This window comes from Scomber japonicus, chromosome 6 (assembly GCF_027409825.1).
Source record: "Scomber japonicus isolate fScoJap1 chromosome 6, fScoJap1.pri, whole genome shotgun sequence".
NCBI classification, from domain to species: Eukaryota; Metazoa; Chordata; class Actinopteri; order Scombriformes; family Scombridae; genus Scomber; species Scomber japonicus.
Window position 1 is genome coordinate 19,953,425 of NC_070583.1, and position 16,999 is coordinate 19,970,423.

General features: G+C 39.1%; 1 protein-coding gene across 6 annotated transcripts in view; it reads right to left on the reverse strand.

Moving 5' to 3' along the window:
- The window catches only part of tenm4 (teneurin transmembrane protein 4), a 117,330-nt gene that overhangs the window by 31,414 nt on the left and 68,917 nt on the right, over positions 1-16,999 (reverse strand). For 3 of the 6 annotated variants that reach the window (XM_053320620.1, XM_053320618.1, XM_053320617.1), the window contains 6 exons: positions 13,374-13,493; positions 6,703-6,964; positions 5,006-5,273; positions 4,761-4,904; positions 1,886-2,135; positions 1,482-1,502 (listed from right to left, as the gene is read on the reverse strand). In XM_053320620.1, coding sequence (XP_053176595.1) covers positions 1,482-1,502; positions 1,886-2,135; positions 4,761-4,904; positions 5,006-5,273; positions 6,703-6,964; positions 13,374-13,493 — 1,065 coding nt within the window. The remainder of the gene's footprint in view (positions 1-1,481; positions 1,503-1,885; positions 2,136-4,760; positions 4,905-5,005; positions 5,274-6,702; positions 6,965-13,373; positions 13,494-16,999) is intronic. The other 3 variants (XM_053320621.1, XM_053320616.1, XM_053320619.1) reach the window with 1 other exon arrangement.

The following is a 16,999-nucleotide window of genomic DNA, read 5'->3' on the forward strand; positions in this document are numbered from 1 at the left end:
TTGTCATTTTTGATCAATATAGAGTTTTGAGATATAAAGATTGTAGCAGAGACAGAAAAGGCAAAGGAGAGCTTTTGAATGTTTTGTTAGCTTTGACATTCTGGCAGTATCCACACTCAAACTGTTGCACTAGCTTCCTGTTAAGTTCTGCATTACTTTCAAACTACTCCTCCTCACCTACAAATCTCTTAATACCCTTGCACCCCAGTATTTAGCGGACCTCCGCCATTTCACCACCCTTTACGGGACCTGCGCTCTGCCGACTTGGGCCTCTTGTCCATTCCCTTCACCAGAAGGTGAACCTTTGGGAGCAAGGCCTTTAGTGTGGCAGCTCCTTCCCTCAGGACATTCGCCAAGCACCAACACTGGACTCTTTTAAATCTAAGTTGAAAAGGCACTTGTTCCTGCAGGCTTTTGCTGGCTAAATGTATGTTTTTGTCTGTACTGTACTGTTGTTATCTGTGTTTCTTGTTATTGTGAAGCGACCTTGGGTTTCGTGAAAGGCGCTTTACAAAATAAAGTTATTATTATTTTTATTATTAGTATGGGCCAGTGACCGGATTGACTTGTCTTTTCATTTTCAGTTTGACAAGTTAAGGTCATGACCATCTATTACAAAATCAATCAAAGGTCCTTCGAATGAAATGTGGGATATAAAGAAAGCACACAGACATTTCCTTGACCAATATGTGGTCATTTCTGAGGCTGTAGTGTGAAGTTCTGTTAAAATGTATTTTATAATATGGAAAGTTGTTAAGATAAGTAATTACAAAACCTATTTCTATTCAAAATATGCAATCACAAATCGCCATAAACTACAGTCTCCAAAGGTCTGTAGAATTGAATTAACACTTGTCTAGCACAAAAATGAAAATAATCTACACCTCAAAAAGGTTAGATTTCTCATAATATTGTTATATTGGACTGCAATGACTGTACACTACCCAGCTGCACCCAATAAACTGGTAATACCAATGTGCTCTATCTGACTTTGAAAAGGTTAGACTTCTTGACAGATGGTAATTCCACAACCAGTTTGAATTAAATTAATATAATATTATTACAAAGAATAATATTTGTTGAATTTTATTCACACAGTAGTTTTGGGCAATAATATAATTTCTAGTATACTGGACAATCTAATTTGACTCCTGAGATCAACCTGGAGGAAAAATGCAGCATCTACTGAGCCTAGAATTGGCTGCTTTCTTTTCATACAGCATCTGCAATCACACATACAAATTCAAACATACTGTTGTGAACAACGCAATAAATCCTGAGATTAAGTGAGTTTAGGAGGCACAGTTAATAAACCATTAAATCTACAGCTTTGGATAGATGGCAATTAAACAGACAGTATTTTAAGATATGATCTTCCAGTTGCTTTCAAGTTCAGGTCTGAAATGGATTTAAAAGTTCACTTCAAAATCAAGTATGTAGACTGTACCTATATTAATCTGAGCAAATAGTGTTCTGCTTACCCATGCCTGAAGTCTTTATTTCTGTCAGTGTATGCCAAAAGAAGCAGAAAATGAGAGAAAGGGAAATGTTAGTTGTTAGAGGAAAGGATTTAAAAACAGTTGTTAGTTGATGGAATTAGTCAAAAGTAATAGAGTAATAACAAAAATTAATTTGCTATCTACTCAAACCTGTCTGTGCTGACATTAACAATGAAATTATTCTTTTCTTGGAGTGGCTTCGTTAAGACCCCATTACTTCCTCTCCAGGCTCAATCAGGGCCAAACTCTAGCTGACACAGGTGAATAAGAGAGGCAGGACTATCAATTCTGGGCCTTTAGGGCATTTCTGTCTATCTCAATCGACCTCCGTGGTTTACGACCTGTGTGCAGGCCCATCTGAGCTAGGTAGGTTACTCCATGGTTACCTGAGCTCCAGGACGCTGGTGACATTCCCTGTGGTGAAAATCCTCCTCACATAGTTGAAATCACCCACGTACAGACTTCCATCTGAGCCACAGGCCAGAGCCACAGGGGCCAGCAGCTTATTTCCGTCAGCAAGGCCATTACAGCTGGGGCAGGAGAGGCTGCGCCTGCGCCCGTTCCCCATCACACTGCCGATTACAGGAGGCTGCTGGGAGATGAAGACGTTCTCCCCGTTGCCCATGTGCAGAATACCTGATGAGGACGCAGTAAAGAAACAAGTAACACCTGCAACCTGTTTTTGGTTAGGAGAGTTTGAGGACTAGGGACTATATTAGTGGTTACTATGGTTAATTTTTTCAGTTGTGGTAACCAAAGGGGTGCTAATACAATAGGCAGTTAAATCCACTCCTTAATCTTCTTTTAAAGCAGCAAAACCTTTTAGTAATACATTTATAATTACACAGCAGCCCAGTGATGACTATAAAGCTCCAAAAATGTGTTACCGAGGGCAGATGATGTCTCATCTCATGTTAAATTTACTTTTAAGGGCACACTAACATTCCTGTCCATGTGTAATGACATCCAAAACCTACTTTACATGAATATTCATGCAGTTAGTGTACACAAATGCAAATAAATAAAATACAATGTATTACCATTATCAGTGCCTGTGCCATTTTTACCCCAGTAATTAAAAAGGTTGGACCCAATTACTTATATTAGGTATGTTTACATGCACATAATAATTCTAGCACTTCAATTTGTTTATGTGATTTACATTTATGCATAAGCTAACCGCTCCCAATTAATCCTGTTTACACAACAGAAGTTATTATTTGATTATCCGGAGGAAATACTGTTTGGAGTTTTGCTTAAATGAAAAATATTGCTGGATTTTTGAGGGAGCTCATAACACATCCAAAAGCTGCTATTTACACATCCTGCAATGTGTACATAAAGTTGGCATCAGTACAGAATAGCATTCAAGACTGCTGTGTATTAAATGCATAGATGGTTCTGTAAGAATGTTTGCAAACTCCATGTCAGAATACTTTATTAAGTAATTAAGATACCAGTGTGGTTTGAGGTGTGTGCAATTATATATGTAGTGTAGTTAACAGCTGGTGAGCAAAATTATTTAAATAGGAGTCTTATGTTGCTCTGTTTCTGTTGGATGGTTAAGTAGACAACTTTGTGCTAGTATGTTACCCTGTGGGAACCTGGTAAGCTGAGACTATTCCAATGATCCGATGCTGCAGATTTTTACCTTCTAGTGGTCCAAGATTGCTTCATGCAGTTTTAAATGCATATTAACTAACATTTTTATGTTAAGTGAAAGACACGAAAGTCAAAACACAGATAAGAAGCTAATATGATTGTGAATGGGGCTCTGTGTGCACCAACTGAAGCCATGAAAATTGCTCTGTGTGCCCGTGTTTGCAGTATGCGGTGGTCTTAGCAGATGGAAACACAGGCACAATTTCACGCCAAAATGGGGACCAAAAAGCCTACGGCACAAGTGGAGGCTCTTGAAGCTAGATATATTACAGTGCACACACAATAAAAAATAAAAAAAACACTGACTTGCCCTGATTATAAATGGCTTTACCTCCAACAGCTTTGCACATGAGCAAAAATAGAGCCCTATGTGTATGCACAGTGTATGTGCAGGCATTAAGGCGTACTCCCACACACACATGCACATTACGTTAAATTGCTAATGTACAATTTGAATATGTAAATGTAAAGACGTTCCTGCAGTCCAATCAATGTAATCATATTTGAAATTCAACATCTGCATGTCTGCTGTAGTTTTTCCTGTTTTTGACCTGAGTTCTTTGAGCAGCAGCACAACATTTGGTCTATCAGAAAAGATCAGCCAAGCATCCCTTCCTGGGATGTGATTTAATCTTAGGGACTGCTGCTGCTGGGACTAGCAGACTGACAGCAATTAAATTAGGGATGATTCTAAAAATGCTGGGCATGAGCAAGACATGGAGATGCCAAATGGCTGGAAGATTGGGTGTTGGAGGAACTGGCAGTGAAGGTGGCGAGGGTAGGGAAAGGGCTAATAGTAACTCTCTCCCTTCTCTGGACAGCACGTTCAGACTCAGCAAGTTTAGTGTGACAGATCAAAGTGCCACCTTCCTGAGCACTTTTCATATAAGTATGCCTCATCTCCTCTGATGAGCCCTTCCAGACACAAACAGACTGTAAAGCCCGGCTTTGGACAGGTGTTGAAAGTTGTTCTCTCTTCATTCCTACTCCTGCCTTTCAGGAGTAATTTGCTGGCAATAAGAAAATTGACCCCCCTTCATCTAAAAATTGACAGCTGTAATAAAAAAGTCAGATCCATCTGAGGCTACATGACATAGTTGTATTGGAAAGAGCCTCAAAATGTTAGGGAATGGGAGGACAATTCAATGTTACACTAAAAGCATCATCCAAGGCATTGGGCTGACACAGTGGTACTTATCTGCACTCCTGGGCACAGTCAAAATGATACGTGTGAAATGTGAAAGCATTGGCAAACTTATAAGTTATGCCACAAAATGTCTCAGACAAAAATCCACTCATGTTGATAAGTCTATGACTGAGTTGTCTTAAAACAAGTAGAATAAAACTGCCAGTTAAAAAATATGCTTGAAAGGCTTGAAAGATGTAAATTAAATTACATAATTCTCTTTACATTTGTAATTTTCCTGACATTGTATATAGTGTATATACTGTATCTCACTGTTACAATTCTAAAACACAATAATAAAATTAATCATGTGTTACAACTGAGATTTCTTGTGATTTAAAATGATCTTGTGCGTAGGTGTACGACTGGCTGTTAATAGGAAATGTATATAAAGGGATTACAAGTTGACTCACCACTCTGGATATTTAAAGCATGATGCTTGTCTATAGTCCATCCACCCAGTTTGGAGGCAATGGTTTCATAGCCCTGTAGAACAGCAGTCCTCTTTTCCCACAGAATAAGGTCTGGACATGACTCATACTCAAAACCCACAGATACTGGGGCAAGAAACAAAGATGAAAGTAGCATTAGTGAGCCACATGGGTTCTGGATAAAGAAAACAACAACAAAAAACACAAATATGTACTTCATCACTTACCAAAAGCTTCAGACAATCCATAGACCTTCTGGCTGTAGACATCAGCCTTGTCCCACACAAAGTCATACGAGAGATTGGGTGATGCAGGAAACCACTTTCTGAACAGCCTGCCTTCGACAGCCACCATGAGGTGAACTTTCATCAAGTTGAAAGGGATTGTGGCGTGGGTGAGGGTCACCCTCAGTATAGATTTGTAACCTGGGGTCCTGCTGCTTAAATAGCTAAGTTTCATATCTGTCCCTGGTATAGGCACTTCCTCCTGCAGAGACTATGGACAAAAACAAAGCTTATCAGTGGCAAACAAACATAAATTCTGGAGCTTGCTGCAAGGAATTGTGAAAATTAAACTGAAAAAACTCTACTTCGTCAATGTTTAAGGTAGGATTGATGCCTCTACATGTCCTCTATTTCTCACTGATTAACAATTTGTCATTCCTTTGGTCAACTGTGGTGGTGACCACTACAGTATTTGTCACATATTATTCATAGTCTTGCCTCCAACCAAATATATGGACCCAAGGGGAGATTAGAAACATCAATAAGAGGACAATTACACTCCAGTGTTACAGGGAATCCAATGAAGGATTTCTTCATTATGTACTGCAGTGAGTAGTTTTCATAATTGATTTAATAATATCAAGAACTTGATTAGGACAACAGTCTTTCCTGCGATCCATATGACGATGGCAATGGAGTGGCCTTGGGCTAAGAGCTTGCATAGTACAATAATATATAGAGTAATAAAAGTTGGTTGAGTAAGAGGCAACATGGTGGCCTTGTGAAATTTCCACTGAGGTCAGATCTGAAACCTCCTGATGATATAACAGTAGGACAGAAGCAGAGACATTGTATGGTGTTCATTTTTGAGTTCAGGGGTCAACAGCGCTGGTTTGGTTGACCGACTCCTCTCTGCTCTAATTAAGTCACCTTTCATCCCCTTTGTCCACAGTGCAGAACAAGATGTAGTGGAACAATTAAAACAGCTACCCAAAGCGACATTGGTCAGAGGACACATCAATTACTGTGCTTCTTTTTAAATGCTTACAGTGTGTAACTACGCCTGGTAAATTGATCAGAATTCCACAGTATGATGAATTTATGAGTGTAAATTGAATGATGTCCTAATATGGTGCTCTTACAGCTCAAGGAATAGCAAAGACAAGGCTACTATGAATAGACTCAACTGCATACTAAATTCACTGATATGCCATAAATCTTATGAGGCAAACTGGGAGACAAAGTAATTAAAGAAGGGCACAGAGATGCCTGTTACACACACAGTAGCCACACATTCAGCTGCACACTAAAGACCATGCAGATGTGTGTTTGCACCAACACATGCACATGTAAACAGAGATCAAAACATATGAAATATAAATGCAAATATTTTGAAGTGCAACTTGCAAGCCTAACCTAGGAAACTGCAAACCAGGAGAAATTTAGAAAATGCCCAGACTGTTTTCTGTGTGCTAGGTAATCATCATCACTCTGCAGCAGAACAGCACAATACACATTGTAAATCGCCTATGTTCCGTGGACCAATTACACTAGAGAGATAAAAATCACAGCACTGCCATGAGCCAGAATTATTATTACACTTGGACTTGATGAATAATCTTCAGACACTCTCAGATGTGTGGCATGAATCTTTTGGAGGAGAGACCCTTGCAGATGATTGTAGGGGTAAGAATAGTCACCTGGATTTCAGGTACAACGGTCCCCCTTTCGTTGCAGGAGCCAGCAAATGCGGTGAGCGGAGCGGGGGACACGACAGGGCTCGGTCTGGTAAAGCTGCTGAGGTCACAGCTTGGGATGTCATTCTCCTCATGCCGCATGACGATGGTATCCATGACAAAGAAGCGCCCCCATGGCAACCAGAGAGTGTGCTCCTGGGTGATGAATGGAGCACGCTCAAAGTGCAGGGCTATGGCTATGCCCCCATTGGTCACCAAGTCAAAACTGGAATACAGATGTGCACAATGTCAGAGAGGATGAATGTTGATTCATATACAGAGAACGAATGATGAATTCTATATTTTTCAAGTAAATACTGTGCTAATTATCATTAGTAAAGCATGTAATCTGTTGTGTGTTGAAGATTAAACCATGCCACAATTTACTGTTGATATAATGAACTAATTAAGTATTTGTTATAACAGTTGAAACAGTAAGAAATTCATGTTTTAGTGAATTAAAACTGCTATTAAGAAAGGACGCTGTTTCACTCTTTAGCACTATCTTTCAGGGACACACAAGCTGAAAATACAATAGGATGAAGAAGCAGTTCATTGACACATCACATCACACACATCTTAATTGATATAATAAGCTGAAGATTTGACAAACGGACTGCTTGTGTAATGCATTGCATATTTATGTGAGAGAAGTATATGTGCTGCCGGATTAAGGCAGTCACCACTTCTCTATCGATCCCGTATGCAAAGGCTGTCCACTCACGCATCAGTTTAAAAGCCAATTCCATCTACTGTTGCATTGAAGGGTCTTTGCAACTAGTAATGTCAAATTCAAATAATAATTATAACAATAAGCTTTATTTAAATAGCACTTTTCTTAACAATACTACAATGTGATTAACGTAGAGAAAATAAACCAGACAGGCAGATAAAAAGAGAGTAGAGAATGAATATGAATATATTGTATAAATTTATCAAAATGTTCTCCATAAGTGCCAGTTAGCACCTGGTCATCTGCAGGCCCCTGGGGCAGGGCCTTATCTTCACATGGGAGGCATCCTTCCAAATTACAGGTAAAGAAGTTGGTTGACATAACAGCCTCTAAATTAGGTAATCCCCCTCCTGCTTTAAACTACTATATAAAGAATATTTTCTGTCTCACTTCTCTTGAGGGTAAACATCAGATTTTCTGTGACGATGAACAAAGGTTTGTTCCGCCCTTGGTGTTTTGCCCTTGGCTGGTGTGAGTGAAGTGAGTTTGTTCAGCACCACGGAGGCTGAAGAGCTGATGGGAGCTGTGATAGTGGTACCTTTGTGCTGCCCTGATCCATCAGTAGTCATGCAGCTGCTGCTGGTCAGTCCGCATGACACCTAGCAGGTTCTGGCAACGCACGCTTAAAACACTTCTGGACAGATACCATTGGCAGCATGGCCAATCGATGAAAGGATTCACTGGCTGTTATCAATCATGACAATAGCCCTAAGCCATGTGACAAAACATATTAAGCTACCTACATTAGCCTTGCTTGCTTGTGCCCTTAGGGGATGCATCAAACTCAAAGATTTAACTCTGCCAATGAACTTGGCATGCCCAATGAAAATTATACAAACAATTTCTCAGCAAATGTGTATTTATAATGTATCACACTGCATCAAAATGAATGTTGAAGTTAATCAGCAAGAAGTAAGCATGAATCATTGCTATACATATGCTCATGTAATGACTGTGAACACTTCATGTATGATTGAAGAGGTTCAAAGTACACTGACATTAGCTCATTAACAATTCACTAGTGTGCCCTCAAATATTGTATGTCTTCATTCACTTATTTAAACTCTATGACACATTAGTGGCATATGTACACAGGAAATAACCAACAGGGTTAAAAATTCTGATAGTTATTAGAATAATAATTACCAACGTGCATAGATTGTTACATGAGGTCAGGCCAAATTTGAGTATTAAATAAGTGATGCAAATAGTGTTCACTGGAATTAAAGCACCCAGCCAGTTGTGAGAGTGATTTCTGTGAGGACTAAATCTCCAATTAAAAAGATGTGTGAAGTAGTATGGTAATGACAGGAGGAGTGCCTTATTAATGGTGTTGCTCGAATTAAATAACACTGTTAATTTGACAACTGCCGTATCCACTAGACATAGAAGGAAGAAGTCTATGTGAGATGACATTACACGGTGTCATCGCAGGTATTCATGAGTACACTGGATTTCTAATATATACAGTCTCATGGCTCTTATACAATAATCTGGAATCCACATCAGCATTTTACTCATTACTAGAGAAGAAGCAAAAAAGGTGACGCTCAGCCAGTCAGAAAATGGCTACATAGCTATAAAGAAACTAAACTAACCTCTTTTGTTTAGGCCAGAAAACTTTTCAAGATAGTGGAAAGGGTAATTTAACCAACCAAGCCCTTGGACAATAAAGAACACATAATAAAAATGAGTTGAGACAGCTTTCCCATTTCTAAGTGGCTGAACAGGTGCATTTCTGATTTCACGCTGCACTGAGCCTGTTTACAGTGATTGCAGGGGAGTTGCAGGAGACTGGGCATGTTTACAGGGGAACCTGGGAGATGGAGTAGTGTTTACACATATGCTGGAAAGGAGAAAAAGAGTATAGAGTTTTGCAAAAGGAAAAAAAACTGAGTGATGACTGAGTAACTGAGTAAGAAAAATGGGACACGCTTAAATGGGAAAAGACTGGAGATGAGGGAAGCCAGTGCAGTGGAAAGGACATGAGACCTGGGCTCAAGGAAAGCACAGAAATAAGTGAAAGAGTAGTGCCCAGAAAGGAAAGGCTTAAGGGCAGTGGGAGATTAGAGGACGAATAGCGTGAAAAGGAGGGACAGATGAAATAAGCAAGGAAGGTGAAGATGATGAGGTGGAGATGAGAGATTTTTCTAAAACTGGTGAAGGAAAGGAACCTGACAAGAAGATGGAAGGACTGAGGAGAAGCAAGAATGATCAAGATCAAACCAGCGGCAAAGATGTGGGCCTTTAGAGTGTCAGTGACTGATAAAAGTGTCAGGAGGAAGTGGGGCTTGGAGAGCAAACACCAATTCATGCTGTGCTGTGATAGAGGGGCTTAGTTTGCCACAAGGCCTTACTAACGCTGAATACTATGGGAGATACAGGAAGATTGGATGCTGTGAGTGTGTGCTTTATGTGTGTGCAATCCAGTAAAAAAAAACATTTAGAAAAGAATAGACTTCTGAAGAGGAAAAACGATATAAAGACAGTATTACTCTTAATCTATCTCCTTGGTGTTTTTCTTTAAAGGGGAGTTACTTTTCTTTACGTCCAGTCATATTTATAATATATATTATAATGTTGGATGTTAATATTGGGGACAAAGTGTAAAATAATGAGGTAAATATATGTAGAAGTAATCACTGCGAGCAAAAACACCAGCCTCAGACTGATGTGAACATTCAGTTTCTAAGGTTTTTTTTCCTACTTTCAGCCCGAGCTGATGTCAGCCTGTGACAGATTTTTTTATATCGTTATCTGCTTTCAGCCAGCGTATGAGTTCACTTCTCTGCTCTGCTAACATTATGGCATTTTTCCATTGTTTTGGGGGTAGTCACTCCAAGTCTCCATTAAGATGGTATTTGTGGTGGCACACCGCTGCTGCAGAATAAATATAGGAGAAACACTGCTCACGATGAGGCAGAAACACAAACATGCCAGCTTTTACTACATAGTTTGGCCTACAGTCTCCTGTGTACTAACGCTTGATTGGAAATAAAGCATTTTGATATTTTTTTGTGAAATAGTTGTCAACTGTTTCCTACTGCCTAAGAAAAACCTCTGTTACCATACTGTTAAATTTAACGCAGCTGAGCTTACCGGTAAACATCCACTCCTTCTAAAAGATCATTTATGATTTGTCACAACTCATAAACAGACACTAACTCACACTAACATTTAACATAATTAATTGAAGTGAATATTAAAGGGAATAAACATGATGCCTCTGAGATAATGCTTGACTGCCTTAACAATGCAGTTTACACATTCTATAAATGCTGATTCAGCAACATTCTTGTTTTTGTTCATTAAGTTTGTATTAGAAAATGCTTGTGCTACACTGTGAGTTAACCCTTTTTATATTAGTGTGTTATTAAGAAGTTTTTAATGTGTTTTTGTATTAATGTACAGGTTGTTAAGCAGGGTTCTCTTGACACATATTTATTGGCATTTTTACCCTTTAAAGTATATTTCCAACCATGTTTAAAGTTCGGTCCCCCTGTGAAAATTCAATGCCGCCTACCTCCACCCGCTCAGTTTGTTTTGGTTATGGGGCTGGGGGGGTCAGGGGTGTGAATTAGTTCCTCTGAGGTCTTGTGTGCCTCAGCAGGGTTTTTTTTTTGTGTGTGTGTGGGGGGTTCTTCTGGGTGGTATTCCAGAAAGCGGGTTTAGTTTGTTAACTGTGAGATGAGACAAACTGAATTTTCAGTTGCAGAAAGAGAAGGAACTTAAACTCGGGGACAGTTACCACGGCAACTCAGTGGCAGGCTTTCTTCTTCTCCTCCTCCACCGGCCTGATGCTCTGCTCTGCTCCTCTGTTTGTGCTTACTATGTCAGTCACTTTATTTACTGGCAGTCACTTTGTTTAGGGTTTAGTCACTTTACTTCCTGTCATTGGTCATTCGTTTTGATTGTGGAGTTATTAATCTACTGCATCAGCAATCTCCATATGTGTATGTTTTAATTATTTTCAGATTCAGACATTAATCTAACATGTTTCAGAGCTGCCAGAGTCACATTAATAGCTGTATTTTGATGGACATTTCAGTCGATAATGGTACATATATGAAATATTAGACAAGTAAAAGAAACACACTACATGAAAGTGAACCAGCACCTCTGCTAATTGAAAACATGTATTTTGAGCCTCTTTTGTGGTATTTTGTGCTCTCTGCAGTCCAATTCCTGATGGACCTATCTCTCTGTTGAAATGTGAATGAGAAAAGTCTGAAACACTGAAACTCACTCAATCAGACGAAAAACAAAGACAAATTGTGCTCAGCTGCAAAACTTTATAGCTGTGTTTGCACCTGTGTGCAAATTTTTTTTGTGAATCGCCATTCAGTCATGTGTGCCACCTGATGGTTAACTGGTGCACACTGCAGCTGATGCTATAATTGGCAGGATAAAATACAAGTCCCCCCTCTCTTTTGCTGATACCATGTAGCTGCAACAAACCAAACAATTGACACCTGTACTATTCGTCACAGCATTACTTCTGACTGAGCTGCTGAACAAAGCTCCAAACATCTCCATATGCAGTTGTGTAGACAAATATTTAGTACCACTAACAAAGCTATGTTAATTTGGTGAGGAACATGTTTCATTTCCTGTGAATTCTTCACAATAAAGTCTTCTGCTATTTATATATTTAAGCACTTTTAATATGAAGCAGTAGAGCAGGAAATGTTTGGTTCTCATCTGCAATAACTTAGCATGACTGTAATACTGCTGCCCTCTGCATGCTTCTGGAAAGCCAGCTAATCAGAAGAGAGTGGGCTCATCAGGAGGGGGGGTTAAAAAGACAGGAGCTTAGACTGCCTGTTTGAGACAGAAGCTGAACTGAGGAGCTGCATGAAGGGCTAGTATAAGATAAATAAAGAGTTTTTTTAAACTGTGAATCATGTGAAGCTACTCTAGTGGAGTACCAGAATAAAATAAAGAGCTGTAAATGAGCATAATAGGTCCCCTTTAACTCCAACAAGGACATGAAAACCAGTCTGAGGTTTTTGTCTGGATTTTTCTGAGAAACACTCCTGGTGCCAAAGCAGCTGGCAGAGAGCTGCTCAAAGAAAGCCAAACAGAGAGCTCCACTTCTACACTTGTTTTTGTCAGAACACTTCACCACAACAACTTATCTTTCTCCAAAGGAGTTCTAGTGGTTTTGCAATGAAACAACAAGAAGATAGAGGATGATTTCATTGACTAGGTTTCCTCTTACTTACAGGATCAGAGGAAGTGTAAAATATGTGGAACTGTCTGGGGAAAATACCAGTGATGCATTTAATATGTCTTAAAACAACTATGTGACCTCATAATTAAGGTTGGGGTTAAGATTTTTTTAACCTAATACAGGGATGGCATGTCTTTAATAACTAAAGTAAAGAATATATTATTAATCTTGAACAAGAGATTAAGAGCGCAGCGAATTAATCCTAGGTCTGAGGCCTAAACTTAAATGTCTCACTTAATTCTCTAAATCTTTTGTTGTCAAATAAATAATGTCCATCTGCACTGTTTCATAGCCCCAGTGAGCTGCTTTGAATTGGCATATTTTATTCTTTCCCCTCCCTGCTGCTACTGAAGCATAACTTATGAGTGTACCAGAAGGGCTTTGTTTGATTTCTCTGGGAATTGAGCCGAGAACTCCGAAATTGGACCAAATGAAAGCACAGAGCAGATCAATGGCGGCACAGTTTGCAGTGGCAACTGTGTTTTTTCCTTCCATCATTATAATTCAGCACAGCTAAACAACGGTATTTGACGATAATATAAATATCATTGTCACATCTCTGCATGGCATATTTAGGTAGCTCTTAGTGGCATTTGCACTGCATCCTGTGTGTGTGTGTGTGTTTGTGTATGTGTGTGCGTCTGTCAATACAAAGAAGAAGGCTCTTACCTTCCATCCTGCCTAGTAATTGTGTAACCATAGGATGGGTTGTTGATGAAGCTGATGTTGACTCCCACCAGTGGTGTTCCATCTGATGTCACGACTTGTCCACGAATGACACAAGCATGGCTGTATGGGAGTGAGATAGTCAAACACAGTCACTTTGATGGGATATTTTAAGACCAAGCTTGCAATGCTACAACAACAAATAAAAAACAAGAGATGTGTGAGGGCGGTGTTGATTTAAGTCTACGTTTTTCAGTCTGAAGTTACTGGTGGTATTGTATTGTATAATATGGAGTGCTGTGTTTCTAAGTGTTATTAATGTAGCATAAATGAAAATTGATACAAATTTCACCAAAATACAGTGGAATAAAACATCACCACAAATCAAACAATCACCATAAGGATTCATCAATGTCTTTCTGAATGAGTGTCAACCAAACTGAACATCTCATGATTCATAGTATTCAGGGCAGGTTGTGTTGAACATCACTAAATTGTACAGGTGTACTTCCTGGTAACCCAGTGTACTCAACGAAAATAGAAACAACTGCATTTAAAATAGATTTTAAAAGAAATACAGTAAGCATGGGTGTTATTAAAAGGAAATACTGTACATAATATAATAAAACTATAACTAAAAAAAAAAATTAAAAAAAAACACCTCCTCAGAAGTCTCTGAGGGTTTTTCTATCCAGAATGGAAGGATAATGAGATAAGGAAGCTTTGCTTTCGTTCTAATTAAAAAAAGAGGATTTATCTTTTCCATTACAGACTGCAAGAGAGGAAAATAATAGGACTGCAGATTGCAAGACTTGCTTGGCCGGTTATCAAGACCTCGACAGATTTCCAGACTGACATCAGGTTCCAGAAGCTGCATACATTAGATCTGATCATCAGTCCCCACCAATCAATAGTGGGAAGTCATCCAAATTCATCTCCTAATCTTACTGAACTGATGAGTTGAGACCTTGCTGTATCACGTTTGCCTCGTCGAGTTCTGCCCTCGTCATTAGCAAGGTCCAACTCATGGTTGGCCATCGTTTCTGTTGTCGTTTGCAAAAAACGGTCCCTTAACAAATGCCTTACTGACACTTCTTCATTAGACCATGGCTATTTTTAATACATTTGGGTCTTAAACACTGCCACGTACTGGAAACAATTAACACTAGCGTGTTAGTAGCTGCCCTTAACATGTCCTTACCAGAGGCAAGATCATTCACCCCACACTATCCTGGTCCCCAGGAACCCAGTTTTATGTTAATTAGGCTGGGTCTCCTTCAGAAGACCTTGGCTGTCCACCACTGCACTGTAAACAAGCAAGGAGATACTGCTCATACCCAAAGATCTATCCGTATGCATTTACATAGTATTACTACTAAAGTTAACCCAGCACTGGCCTGGATGTCTACGATTAATCATTCATGCCGACAGTTTATTTTAGAGTCTTGTTTGAAGAGCCAATCATCCACATTTTGTTCAGATGGAACTGTGAAAGTGGAACTATCTCCTTCCTGCCTCTGTGAACCACATGGGGAGATGATTCCTCGCTGTCAAGACAAATGATTTAAATATTGACATCAAATACAGCAGAAAGAAAGAGTAGCAAAGGAAGCGTGAAGCACTTGCTGCAGAAACTTCCCCACTGAATGAGATTTCACTAGTCCAGAAGAATTCAAAGCTGAAAGGGACTTCACAAAATCTCCAACCTTTATCATATATCATCTACTGAGGGCCAAGTGAGGACATGTTATGAAAAATAAGCAGGTGAAACCCCTGGACTCAACAGGAAATCCTCTCTGGTTTTGGTTAAAAGAGTGAGATTTTAAAGACTTAATGGTTGTTAACACTTGAAGTTGGTACCCCTCTGTGCTTCTGAACTAATTCTCCATTTGATGTTAAGACTGCAAAAAATAAAAAAAAATTAGCATTTAATTTTTCTAATTGCTAGGTATCTCGATGATAATGATGAATAACACTATACTGCTCTGTAGTGTCTTAAACAAAATAGAAAATGCATGCCAGACTTAAGTAATAATCAGATTACCTAATTAAATAAAGGTCATATAGAAACTTTGAATAAGCAAGGCTGATAATTGGTACCATCACCACAGAAGCAACAATAACACGCAAATTACTTGATTACTTGATTATAGGGTAAAAACCTGCTGCAAGCACAGTACTGGAGCTCTCATTTTCCCTGCCTCTATACTACCCAGCATGTTGAAGAGTGTAAAATAAGGACACATCAATGAACATTTTTTAGCTTTCCGAATACATAATGCCACCAAAAATTGTAGAGCACACTGAAAAGAAGTGATTTTCTGACACTCATGGCCTAATGCTAATAAAAGAGTTACAAAAAAATTATAAAAGCACAAGCCTGTAAATGAAAGGAATGGCTTCTGTCTGGCTATATTAAGCTTGCTATCAATCTTTGCCTAAATTGTTTCATGGGCAAATTTGTGTTTACTATTCTAGTAAGCATCCACTGCTGGGCCTTGGCAGTCTTTTGTATTAAGTGTCATGGTGTAGAGTTGAGACGTTTTTGCAGTAGCAGATGCTTTATTCAGTGGCAGCTTTTTGTGGTGGGAAACATCAGAAATAGCAGTCCAACATGTCTACTAGCATGAGGAAGTGGTTAGGGGATCAATAAAGAGATGATCAGATGACCAGGGCAGGCATATTAGGAACATGCTGAGACCTTGCCTGTAAGGCTCATCTGAAGCCTAGAGTCCCCTGTCATAACTGCTCATATCTGTCAGTGGGTGGGGAATGAATACCAAGCATAAATAATATATTATCACTGATATTTTTAGGTGAGCCAAGGCCTACAATCTTGCAGCTCTTCACTGGATTCTTGATTTTACTTATTTATGGCTGCATCTTCGTTGGAGAGAGACAAGACTATTACTCAACCCTCTACGCCTCTTCCTCTGTCCAGTGAAGAACTGCAAAATGCTGAGTGCTTCTTGAAAGCCAGAAAAATGTCAATGAGGTAAAATGTCACAAACCGTATCACTACTTTTCTCAAGTATCTGCAGACACTACCACAAAAAGATTCAAGAACAGGCATTGTTTGGGTTTGAGAACAGTTGGATAAGGATATGTTACTTTCTTGTAACTGCAGACTTGACACATATGCAGACAGCTAACTAATGAATAAAAGAACAACATATGGGCAGTGTAGATATAAAAACATGTTTTACAATTGGTAAGATAGCATTAGGTTTGCAAACAGCATATTACCTGCACATCTCAACAAGCAGCAAATAGTAAGATGTGTTATGTTGCAAATCATACTAAAGGAAATGATCCCTCTTGAGCAAGAACAAAGCAGTACCTCTGCTGGACTAAAAATAGTGATGTCTGAAACCATAACCTTCTGCCATCAGTTTGAAAAAGAAAGAAAGTTTGAGGTAAAGAAAAGCCTGAAATAGCTCATTGCTGTAAGGTTTGCTTGATTTTTCAGCTGTTTTTAACACCATTTAATACAATTGTATCACCAGGGACAACAAATTTCAAATATTCTTTACTTATTTTTTTGTTTTGACTCTTGTCTGTTTGTTTCATGGGAGTATAATAAGCCAAGATGAGAGAGATCCATAACCAAGTGGGATGCAAATAAGGTG